The sequence below is a fragment of the Lytechinus variegatus genome, chromosome 1 (assembly GCF_018143015.1).
Source record: "Lytechinus variegatus isolate NC3 chromosome 1, Lvar_3.0, whole genome shotgun sequence".
Classification (NCBI taxonomy): domain Eukaryota; kingdom Metazoa; phylum Echinodermata; class Echinoidea; order Temnopleuroida; family Toxopneustidae; genus Lytechinus; species Lytechinus variegatus.
The window spans coordinates 96,445,202-96,458,034 of NC_054740.1; the positions used below are offsets into that span (position 1 = coordinate 96,445,202).

At 35.7% G+C, this 12,833-nt stretch overlaps 1 protein-coding gene across 5 annotated transcripts in view; it reads left to right on the forward strand.

Annotated features, from left to right (window-relative positions):
• Positions 1-12,833, forward strand: part of LOC121429611 (disco-interacting protein 2 homolog C-like) — a 56,128-nt gene that overhangs the window by 38,851 nt on the left and 4,444 nt on the right. For all 5 annotated transcript variants that reach the window (XM_041626733.1, XM_041626742.1, XM_041626761.1 and 2 more), the window contains 20 exons: positions 116-255; positions 716-852; positions 1,163-1,243; positions 1,634-1,761; positions 2,179-2,263; positions 4,341-4,439; positions 4,878-4,969; positions 5,514-5,667; positions 6,107-6,187; positions 6,575-6,740; positions 7,167-7,306; positions 7,844-8,005; positions 8,273-8,403; positions 8,846-8,937; positions 9,094-9,170; positions 9,662-9,832; positions 10,155-10,274; positions 10,863-10,937; positions 11,601-11,775; positions 12,373-12,496. In XM_041626733.1, coding sequence (XP_041482667.1) covers positions 116-255; positions 716-852; positions 1,163-1,243; positions 1,634-1,761; positions 2,179-2,263; positions 4,341-4,439; positions 4,878-4,969; positions 5,514-5,667; positions 6,107-6,187; positions 6,575-6,740; positions 7,167-7,306; positions 7,844-8,005; positions 8,273-8,403; positions 8,846-8,937; positions 9,094-9,170; positions 9,662-9,832; positions 10,155-10,274; positions 10,863-10,937; positions 11,601-11,775; positions 12,373-12,496 — 2,430 coding nt within the window. The remainder of the gene's footprint in view (positions 1-115; positions 256-715; positions 853-1,162; positions 1,244-1,633; positions 1,762-2,178; positions 2,264-4,340; positions 4,440-4,877; positions 4,970-5,513; positions 5,668-6,106; positions 6,188-6,574; positions 6,741-7,166; positions 7,307-7,843; positions 8,006-8,272; positions 8,404-8,845; positions 8,938-9,093; positions 9,171-9,661; positions 9,833-10,154; positions 10,275-10,862; positions 10,938-11,600; positions 11,776-12,372; positions 12,497-12,833) is intronic.

Consider the following 12,833-nt stretch of genomic DNA (forward strand, 5'->3'; position numbering starts at 1 on the left):
TGTTCTCTTATTTTGTCTGATTCATCGGCTGTCTTTCTTGCTAAATGTTCCTATCCAATATCTACTACCATAATTGTTAATCACATCTATGTATTCTCTGTTGTCATGGTAACAGGCCTGGTAAGACCGGTATGACGGCATCAGGTCGAGGGGTGTTATCGATGGCTGGTCTGTCGTACGGTGTTGTCAGGGTGGATACAGATGACAAACTCACATCATTAACGCTGCAGGATGTTGGAGTAGTCATGCCAGGAGGTGAGCTTGAATCCACAAAAATAATGATTTAGAAATCCTTTCTAAATTAGAACCTAATTTAATACAGATTTTGTGGTGTAAGTAGCTTAAATTTAGTAAACTGTGGGCTCACAAAATCAGTCGTGAGTAGCATGAATTCAAAGCCTTTTTGCATGTGCATGCATCTTTGATTAATTCTAAACCACAAACAAATCTTTAAGAGTGAAGTAGAGTTCTGTTTTAATGGTTGTGGTCTGCACAAAGGCTATAAATTGACTGAAATCGCTTGTAGCGATGGAAGGCATTTTTTTCATTGATTGATGTCACCATCATGCTGGAAATTGCTATTTAAATTATGATTACAATTCTACATATTTTACATTGAGATACTGTCAGTGAGAGAAGTGGCAAATTCATGTCATCATTATCATTTTGGTTTTCATTTTCATTTGTATCATACGTTTTATCTTTTTTGATATAGCTGCTATGGTTGTAGTGAAGATTGATGGTCCACCAGTCCTGTGTAAGACGGATGAGATTGGAGAACTTTGTGTCTCATCAGAATCGGTTGGAGGATCATTCTGGGGTCTGAAGGGAAAGACTAATGCTACGTTTAATGTAAGTGATGATATTCTAAAACCATTATGGTTGCATGTTGGTGATTTTTACTTGATTGCTAAGAGAGCATGAATGATTGTAAGCAAGCAACCAGAGGACTGACGTCTTAAGATTCTCTCTGTATATATATATATATATATATATATATATATATATATATATATATGTATGTAATGAACTTATTTCATTAATGATGAGAAAGTAGGTATGTCAATTTGTATCGTGGCATTCATAACATTCTGTTTTGGCATAACTGAACCGTGTGAGATTATGTTCATCAAGTATGTTTTATTTGTTTCATGAATATCAGGTGACAGCATTAACGGACTATGAGCAGCCAATCAGCGATCAGCACTTTGTTAGGACCGGACTGCTTGGTTTCCTTGGACCAGTAAGTTTAAGTTTACTTTCTTCTCCATTCTCTTTTTCTTTTTTTTTCAAATTTTCTCAAATTTTCCTGTTAATTTTTCCTGTTTATTTCATAATCTTAATTCAAAGCATAGAATTCATTGTCCATTATTGATGTTTTCCTTGTATATTTCTTCCATCCTTAACTTGATATCATAAATTTTATGGTATTTTCCTGGGATTCATGATTAGGAACGTTGTAAAGTGTTGGTTTGAGAATCAGCAAAGAAGATGTTATAAACATTTCCACCTAGACTTGACTAGACAGCTGTCGTAGAAATTCAAGGGAAAATATAAAAAATGTAGAAAAATACTTCTGCCATTTCAACATTCCTCAAACACAAGTTTTTTTCTTTCTTTTTTTGGTTTTCAGGGTGGACTAGTGTTTGTTTGTGGTAAGGTAGATGGCTTGATGATCATCAGTGGTAGAAGGCATAACATGGATGACATCATAGCTACTGTACTGGCTGTTGAACCACTCAAATTCATCTACAGAGGGAGGTACGTTCAACTCATTCATTTTGGGGTCCTTTTTGTTTATCATATTCTCTTGTGTCAAATGGGTTTAGTGGGCATTGTTTCCTGCAGATCTAAAAATTCTTATATTTTAGAAGGATTCAATGAAATTAGCTCCAGTGATAACAGCCCCTATGCATAAACTTCTTATTAAGCCAAAATTAAATAAGTAACCTCAAACATAACCATAGCCTTAATACCCAATCTGTACAATATTCTGAACCAAAACCTCTAGAGAAATTAAGACAAGGTCCATTGCTGTAGGAGCACTGAAGGGACACCAAATGAGGGATTTTTTTTCATTTTTGCTCCTTACATATCTTGAATTATTGAGGCAAAAAAAAAGGATATTTTTCTGTTACAATACGTATTCTTTACAAGTTGACTTGTTTCTTCCAACAGAATTGCAGTGTTCTCGATAAAGGTCCTAAAGGATGATAGGATAATCATCATTGCAGAACAAAGACCAGAAGCATCAGAAGAAGAGGTAACAACCCCTCTCTATTACCCCTCAATATATCAATTATACATTCTTTGGTGCTGTAAGTGTAAGTCTATGGCAATTCTTATACAAATGATTGAAATAAAGTGTAAATATTATTTGTCTGTTTTGTTATACCCAAGTCTTATGGTAATGTCTTTGATATGGGCCAATTCATTCATTCATTATAATAATAATAATAATTGTAAATTTATATTGCGCAATTTCTATTTGGATATACTCAACTGCGCATTACAATACATAACAGATAAGCAGAAAAACAATTATTAACAGGATACGCAAAAATTTAGTTCACTAAATGAATCGAAGAAAAATAAGTAAAGATTAATTATTTCTACAAAATACATAATCAAAAACATGAAAAAGTGACTTCTTATTAAAAACTATCTTGAAAGAGGTGGGATTTCAGTTTGGTTTTAAATAAATTGACAGAGGATGCATTTCTTATTGAGGAAGGGAGACTATTCCAGAGTTTGGGTGCAGCACTGATAAAGGCACGGTCACCTAGTGTGATCTTTGTTTTACATGTTGGGAGACTGAGGAGCATTGTGTCATGGGAACTACGAAGCCTGTAAGACTGGGTGGGTGATTTTAATTTAAGGAGTTCACTGAGATAGGTGGGGGCCATGCCATGTAGTATCTTATATGTTAGGAGCATTATTTTGAATTTGATTCGCTGACGTACTGGAAGCCAATGTAGATGGATGAGTAGGGGCCTTACATGGGAAAATTTGGGCGAATTACAAATGAGTCTGGCACATGCATTTTGAACACGCTGTAATTTGTTTATCTGAGAATCTGGTAAGCCAAAAAGTAGTCCATTACAATAATCCAACTTGCTTGTTACAAATGCATGGACCAGTGTATCAATACATGTGCTGCTTAAATATTTTCGGATATGACGTAAGTTGTAGAGATGATAAAAGGCAGTTTTGCATGTTTTGGATATGTGGGTTTCCATGTTTAGCTGCGAGTCAAACCAGACACCAAGGTTTTTTGCAACCATGGTCTGCTTTACTACAGTATTTCCAACTGTTATGCAATCTATATTTAGTTTAGACACTTGTCTAGGTGTTCCAATAATAAGAAACTCAGTTTTGCTATCATTGAGTTTCAACTTACTGCTCAACATCCATCTACGAAGTTCCTGTAGACAGTGTTCAAGAGACAAAACACAGGACTGTTCTTGTTCCCTGACTGGGCTGAAGGAAATGTATAATTGAGTGTCATCTGCATAACAGTGACAAGATATTTTTTCAGAGTATGCTTTGATAACCGAAAAAAGCCTACTAGAATAAAGGGAAAAAAGGAGAGGTCCGAGCCTGGACCCTTGGGGAATGCCCCATCTAACATCAAATTTCTTTGAGGTAATGTCACCAATTGATATTTGTTGCTGCCTATCGGAAAGGTAAGACTGCAACCAAGACAAAGCAGAGTCTGTTATCCCAAAATCAGTTTCCAATATTTCAGCAAGTATACTATGGTCAATAGTGTCGAACGCAGCACTAAGGTCTAATAGTACTAAAAAGGTAACTTTCTGTTGGTTCATAGCCATTAGTAAATCATTCTTGACTTTTAGTAGGGCTGTTTCTGTACTGTGAAACTTCCTGTAAGCTGACTGTGTTAAGGGGAAGAGGTTGTTACGATCGAGATGTTCCTGAATTTGAGCAGTGACTGCCCCTTCAACCAACTTTGACACATATTGAAGGTTACTTATTGGCCTGAAGTTATTGAAGTTTACTTCTGAATTAGGTTTCTTTGGCACAGGCCTAACTAACGCTAGCTTCCAACCCGAATAACACTTGGCATCATGTAATGAGAGATTTATGATTTTCGTAAGCACGGGTAGTAAGGTATTCATTATCATTCATTATGATAAGAGTTAGTCTCAGTTAATCACTGTTTGATTTATTAACCCTCAAACCATAAAAATTGTTTGATTCCAAAATATGTTTATCAGATGTTTAGATTGAAGAATCCATCATAATATTAGGGCTATATTTTTATATAAAAAATGATAATGCACCACTTGTTCTCCTTGTCATTCCTCCTTTCTTCCTAGTGTTTCCAATGGATGAGTAGAGTACTACAGGCTGTGGACAGCATTCATCAAGTTGGAGTGTACTGTCTGGCCTTAGTTCCTCCAAACTCACTCCCCAAGGTAAGATCACATCTTTATCAACAATAGTATCAATTTCCTAATAAAGTGTATCACTAATTGGTGTGGAGCTTTGCAACTGAAATTCTCTCAGCTCACAAAATGAGATATTATGAATGTCTCGTAGCATAATGATCGTAGGATTGTGGCATTGATAATATCCTGGATAGTAAGAACAGACCGTCTTCTACACTTCGGATAGCAAACAAATTAATGAGGTATATAATACCAGTGGCTCTGTGTATAATTTTCATGCTGACTATGAGGCATGTTTACTTTGAAGCATGTTCCGTTTATTAAAAAGTCAGTTTTTCTTCCTAACTTTTAATTTCTCTTGTTTCATATGATGATATCCTCATTGCCAAGGTCCATAAGTTTTATAGTGGATTCAAAATATGATATAAGGAATCCATGTCTCCTGATTGTTTATTTTTTTTTTAGACTCCTCTTGGAGGAATCCACCTGTCAGAGACCAAACAGAGATTCATCAATGGAACACTTCATCCTACCAATGTACTCATGTGCCCTCATACGTAAGTAGATAGATGTATCCATCGTGTCGTATACATATCAAAGTTTGTTTTGGTTTCAATTTCTTATATTCTTATTTGTGACAATCCGGTTGAATTTTAGATACATCTAGACCTATCTTTTTACACTATAGGAAAGTTTGTGTGTATTGTGCATTTGATGGATAACTAACATCGTAGTTTATGAGAGAGATTGGTAGATAGATAGAGGAATCGATCTTATGCAAGAAATAGAGTGAAAGATAGTTATGTCAATAGGAAGATGGTTGATAAAGGATTGATTGGTGGCAGGATAGATTGATGGAGGCTTAGATAGATGGATGGATCATGTGCTTAATACTGCTCATGAAGATAAGAAGAAACCCCACCCCATAATTCTTTTTTTTTAATTCCTTAAGCTTAACTGTTGCCTATTGTAACTGGATTGTCCCTGTACAAATCAATGGAAATTACAGAATGTGGGAATCGATTGGTTATATACATCAAATCTCCATGTATTGGTGCATGATTGCATGTGTTATCAAATTAATTTCTTGTTTTTATATAGGTGTGTGACCAACCTTCCTAAGCCAAGGATAAAACCTACAGATGTTGGTCCTGCATCAGTGATGATGGGTAACCTGGTAGCAGGATCAAGAATAGCAGGAGCATCAGGAAGAGAGATTGGAACATGGGATGAAGATACAGAAACATCAAGAAAGGTCAGATAATAGTTATGATGATGATGGTAATGATGGTGGTGATGATGATGATGATGGTGAGGAGGAGGAGGAAGATGAAGATGATGATGACGATGGTGATGATGATGATAATAACATTTGTAATGCGTCTGTATTCATCATGAAAAGATTCTTATGATACAGTAAAGAAAGGAAATAGATACATATGCTAAGTTAAATGTGGTTAAGAGTTGCATTTGCTGGAATTCCTTTCTGACCAGCTAGTTTTTAGTGAACTAATGAAGGTGGCAAGACAGGATGTCTTGTGAAAGTTTCTTCTGTTGCAATGGCCAGCATAAAATGAGACTATCAATTCCTCCTCCTCCCCCTTATATGACAATTGCAACCTCACCAAAGTTTTTACATAATCATGGATGTTTACATGAACATGTATGTCTTTATCCCCTTTTAAAATATATAGAATCAGTTCTTAGCCGAAGTGTTACAGTGGAGAGCGCAGAGTACACCAGACCATGTTCTCTTCTCACTCCTAAATAACAAGGTATGTTTACTTTGACCTAACCCTGTTTCATCAAACAAATCAGCAACAATTGTTTAAAATATATATTGCTCCCATTTGATTATCAGAGGGAAAATTGTGCTATGTAATTATTGCAATGGTTATTGATAACAGGATTTTATGTAAGAGGTTTATACTTGGAAACAAAATACAGTGTGTCTGAGATTAACCTCCATTTTTTTTTTTCATGGAAATGACTTGTACTTTGTAAATATTACTTGCCCTCTAAAGAAGAGAGAAAAAAATTCTCATTCTTTAGTGGTTCATGCAGAGAGTGTTCACTGTTTCAACCTTTGGAATGTAGTCATACATCCTGTGATGTCAGTAAAGGTCATTCGTAGGTGACCTTTGACTTTGTATTGTTTTCAGGGTCAGGTTGGCATGACACTGAACTGTAGCCAACTTCACAAGCGAGCTGAGAGAGTGGCATTGCTGCTTCAGGAGAAGGGTCGGGTTAACTCTGGTGACCATGTAGCTCTTATCTATCCTCCTGGTCTGGATCTCATTGTAGCCTTCTATGGATGTCTTTATGTTGGTAAGTACCCTCTTTACCTTTCTGTTCTGGTATGTCATCTCACATTCCCTTGAGTGATGGGTCTTGTTTCAAGTCTCCAAATAACTCTACCTGTAGTAACCCCTATATAGTATTTTCACCTTCAACAATGCATTTTTTCTTTCATTCTTTTGGGGAGATCTTCACCATCTCTCCCTTCCTCACTATAATGTAAAAAGCCAAGGATTTTATTACAGAGAAAAGTATCCTGGAGATTATTTAATCTACATATTTGTCTGACAAGAAAGATCTTACAACTTTCCTTGGTTTTGATTTGCTTAGAAGCACATGTTTCTGGCTGTTTGTATTATAACAGATCAGATCAAACTGAATTTGTAAGATAAAACATCAGACATCAGACATGTACATGGATCTCACACTCTATTCACTGTCTTTCTTTCAAATTAGGTGCTGTTCCAGTGACTGTACGTCCTCCCCATGCTCAGAGCCTTGTAACGACGTTGCCTACCGTTCGTATGGTGGTTGAGGTCAGCAAGTCGGTGGTTGTTCTCTCAACAGCAACCATCATTAAACTTCTCAAATCAAAGGTCAGTCATGAATCCTAACAATCTTATGAAATTTGTATGAATTTTTTTTACAGAAACTTCTGTGGAACATTTTGCTTGCTATTGTTTTACCAGCTTTTATCTGACTCTCTTATACATAGTTACTGATTGTACAATGGAACAAGCTTTCATGATTAAAAATAAAGAGCTAAATGTAATCTCATCAAAGAGCCAATCTGATACACACCCTCTGTAAAGCTTCTTCAAGTCTGATTAAATGATATTTCAGTATACATTCCTGACAAGAAATTCAGAATAGCCTTTTTAGTTTGTACATAAGTTGTATTGGCCAGTATTTTAGCATACAGATATTTTCACCGCCAATGAAAAGTTATTTTCACAAAGTCGACTTTGTTTTCATATGCAGTAATGGCAGCATTAGGAAGTGAGAATTTTTAGTCATGTGTTGCCAACGAAATTGATGAACAGAAAGCCACAGAGAAAAATATCTCATACAGTACACTATGAAAGCCCTGATAATGCTACAAACTTTATGATCCTTGTATATTGTTTTCACAGGAGGCAATGGGAACAGTAGATATCAAGACATGGCCCCCTCTCCTGGACACCGATGACCTTCCGAAGAAGAAGCTATCGGGTATCTATCGAGCCCCTACCCCTGAGATGTTATGCTTCCTAGACTTCAGTGTCTCAACTACAGGCATGCTTGCTGGGGTCAAGGTAGGCAAGACTGTATGGTTTTGCAGTTGAACACAAGTTTCTTGCAATGCCCCAATAGAGTTACAAATTTAATTTTAAAATTGGATTACATGTTCTTATTGGAGGTATTGGCTTAAAGAGCACAGCAAAGATGTATAAAGGTAGAATTATGAAAGATAAGTGGCAATGAGGATGATCTGTTTTCAGATCTTGTATTGTAGGAATGTCAAGGTCTAATAATAATGCATTCATTATGATATGATGTTCATTCTCCTCTTCTCTGTTTAGATGTCTCATGCAGCAGCGAGTGCAGTCTGCCGAGCCCAGAAGCTTGCCTGTGAACTCTACCCTTCTAGGGTGGTATGTCTTTGTCTGGATCCTTACTGTGGACTAGGATTTGTCCTTTGGGTACTCAGCAGGTATATTAACAAATCTCTAAATCTAATGTCTCAATCTAACACTACTCTTTATCTTGCTAACCTTTGGTATCTGATGATTGTGTTACAGCTAGATTCTGAAACAATATCATCACAGATGTGTTTAAATGCCATCTCAATTTTTGGTAAGACCTTATCAAATCAAATGAATTAGCAAGAAACGGACAAGATTAAGATACTGTTTTTCCCATCAAGATGAATGATAAACAAATGAAGGCTGGACCATAAGTGTCATTCTGAAATTTACCTGTATTACCAGAATGAAGGAATTCACATTCATGTATAATACAAACCTGATGTCTTTGCTGCGAGCATTGAGGAAATCACCATACATGCTGTGTATAATTATGTAGGCATCAATCTGTCCTGATGTAGGTCAATATAACACCTATTGGTGTTAATGTTCTCTCTATTGTTCTTTCAGTGTGTACTCTGGTCATCAATCAATCCTGATTCCTCCAACTGAAATAGAGACCAACCCAGCACTCTGGTTGACAGCTCTCAGTCAACATAAAGGTAAGAACTTTCAGCTGATATCCTTCTGCAACACTAGTATCCCATAATCCCTTCTCTCCTCTACAATATTTCCAACAAATGTCTTTTTCTCAAAGTAATCTTTCTTTGATTATATTTCTCTTATCATATATACTTCTTCTATCTTCCACCATGCAGTTCGTGACACTTTCTGCTCCTACTCCGTCATGGAGATCTGTACTAAAGGACTCGGTCAGAGTGTCTCTACCCTCAAGGTAACTTACATTATGTACATTTATTATTCTTTTGGTAAATGGGCTTCCATTGCCTGTCCTGGTAGTAGGAGTTTATTTCAAAATGAAAAATTGACTGGACAACAAAAATATCACTTACACTCATGAACATTATACATATGTTATCCATTTGCATCAGCTGTTAGTTTATGGTATATAAGACTTTCACTTCTGTGTAGGGAACCAACCTTGGATAAGACTATACGTTGATACTCTTATGTGTTTTACTTGAAAATCCATAAGAAGTTGGATGTTCATTAATATATGTTGTAGATGTTTTTTTTTTCAAATAAAATTGAAGCAAATTGAGACTACAAATAAATAATTCATGCAGTGTAGTCAGTTTTTAAGCTGAAAATTTTCTCTACAATGGTGGTATCTATAACTTTAATAATATACATTGGGAACATTCTTGCCTAGAATTTAAAAGTAAACTCTGAATTTAAAGCCATGTAATGAATTTGAATTTCCAGACTCGAGGCATCTTATTGTCAGCTGTAAGGTACTGTGTGGTAGTGGCTGAAGAGAGGCCCAGAGTAGCTCTTACAAACTCCTTCTCCAAGCTATTCTCCAGCCTTGGTTTATCACCTAGAGCCGTCAGTACGTCCTTTGGCTGCAGGGTCAATATGGCTATTGCATTACAGGTATGATCAATAGTGCAATTCTTTTTGAAGTCTACAGAGTAATCTTATTTACCTAACTTCCATTATAGCTGGAGTTGTTTGTAATAAGTTTACATAAAATCTAACTAAAAATGATATCCAACAAGTGCAAATACAAGAAATTCCAAGACCTGAATAAACAAAGAGTATTTGTATATATGCTAGCTGAGCTCAGGTAACAGCTGCCTTATTATTTATAATATATAACATATTATACTCTGCCTACATCAAAGTTAATTTCTGTATCAAGGTTGTCATCCTGTCTGGATATTATGCCCATGTTATCTGCGATTTCTTTTACCAGGGTGCATCAAGTCCAGACCCTACCACCGTCTACGTTGATACGAGAGCTCTGAGGAATGACAGGGTTACCATTGTAGAGAAAGGAAGCCCTCACAGTCTCTGTGTCATGGAATCGGGCAAGGTATTCACACAAATCCTCACAATTAAGTTTTTTGTCACTTTCTTTACAACAGCAAACATTACAACCCTCACAGCCATGGGGGGGGGTATATTTTATGTATAAATAGTAAGAGACCATTATATGCACATTGGACATAAAGTAGTGTTGCCCCTCCCGATTAATGTTTAATCATTGAGGATACCCTCCACAAACTGTTTAGATGAGGAATCTCATGAGAGGGTTGTGCCTATTCATTTTTTTTCCTTATTTGAATGAAAGGTGACAGTACTATAAGGTTAAATGAAATCAGATTAATTAAGAGAGCAGTTCAGTTATAAAAGTTTATCATCTGAAAACAATTATAAGGTGACTCTCAATTTGCTAAAGAGCTACAAGGACATGCAATCTTCTGTGATGTAAGGTGACAGGATGGTATGGACTGTTCTAAATTGACTGTGATCATAGTTAGGACTTTGAACAAGGTTATAGCTATGATTGTTACTCTTATTGTTATGACTATGATTGATGGCTATAATTATTTTGATTATGATGATGATGATAATTGCTCTTCATCTGTGCTTTTCTCTATCTTGGTATTAATCTTTGTAGATCTTACCTGGAGTGAAGGTTGTCATAGCCCATCCTGAGACCATGGGCCAGTGTGCAGACTCTCACCTCGGAGAGGTAACTATTGCCAGAATTTTAAAGCCATTCTATAAAGATCAGGAAACCGTAACACAAAGCTTAGCAATTAATTGTAAGCTTGATTTTCACAATTGATTGTACATGGTAGTCGATGCAATCAATTATAGAAAAATGTTCTATGATCATTGCTAAGCTTTGTGATACTGGCCTGAGATCCACCCTAACAGTTTGATTTGAACAAAAGAGACACAAGCTCAACTAAAAATTTTATTACATTCATAGGGAAAATGAAAAGTGGTATGTTCTAGTTTCACATGATTTCATGAAGTTTCATACATGGGCTGTATCGAAATGAGTGTGCTGATGATATAAGAGTGGATAAATGTATTTTCCTCACCCACATAGGAACAATGAGTAATCATATTGTGCCAGTTTATGGTGTAAAAACAGGAATAATGATAATGAATACTAATTTGTATCATGCCACTTTTATATGAAATATATTCATGTGTGCTTGCCAAGAGCTCATTTATTACCCAAATGTGTCATACAGACATTTTCTAATGGAACGATGATTATTGCATAAAAAAAACTTTAGCCACCTTTGAGAATTGTCTTTATCACTATGTCTCTCATAGTTCACAAGTGACCACATGACTTTGATATATGCATACTTATTCAATCTGATATTCTTTGACATAGATCTGGGTCTCATCACCGCACAACTCATGTGGATACTTCACTATCTATGGAGATGAATCCCTTCATAATGATCACTTCACTGCTCAACTAAGGACCGGTGAGACGCATGGCACGTTTGCCAGGACAGGTTATCTTGGTTTCCTCAAGAGGACTGATCTAACGCAAGCGGATGGGGGTAGGTTCCAGTGTCTGTCATACTTTCATATAATGGCAATTCCATAAAAATTGTCAACATTTAAGTCTGATTCCCTTTCTCTCTGATCTTACCTCACTCCATTAAACTGCTGAAGATATGATTTGAGAGCATTACAATATTTCATGTGAAACTAGGGTTGGACTTACAAACGTGTTCATAGAAATGATTAATATTGAGAGATCATATTTATATTAAAGGAGATAATCTGAGAGAAATTTTCTTTCATGTACCAAATAATGTGTAACTTTAATTCTATTTAAGTATCACCTCCAATTTAGACAAGGCTATCATGAATTGGTGTTGTAATTTCTACCTATATCAGAAAATCAGATTATAGATTAAACAATGAAGCCAGGATAATCCCAAAAGAAGCTATATGCCAGGACCAATGTACATTACATACAAGATCACATAACAGGATGGATTTGACAATTTCCAGATTACAGGAAAAGGCAGTTTTTAATTACACACGAATATACTACAACGAATTTCACCTGTACATAAGGTCTTATTGAGAAAATTACCTAAATCATCTTATAATTATCACCAACAAATTTGTTGTTGTTGTTGTTTCAGATCGTCACGATGCTCTGTTTGTTGTTGGGTCATTGGATGAGACATTGATGATGAGAGGAATGAGGTACCATCCTATAGACATTGAAAACACTGTACTAAGATGTCATAAGAATGTGTGTGAATGGTAAGTACAAGAATTATTTTAAAATATTATTAGATGGACAGCAATAACTTTAAGAAGGGACGTGTCTCCCCAATCATAAGAATTAATCAAAGGCTTTGTATCCATTTTACTTTGCTAATTTGTTTTTACTTTTAATTGATTAATTTCATTGTGGTGATTGCTTTGTAATGATCCTTTTCATTACAGGAAAGTTGAAATAAATTGAAATGAATAAATATATTCAAATATTAAATCATCCACTTATGATCATAAAGAAAATATGTCGTGTTAAGCATGATGCATTGTATAATTCGAATGATGATGATATAAGGATATAAATTATGTATTATTTACTATT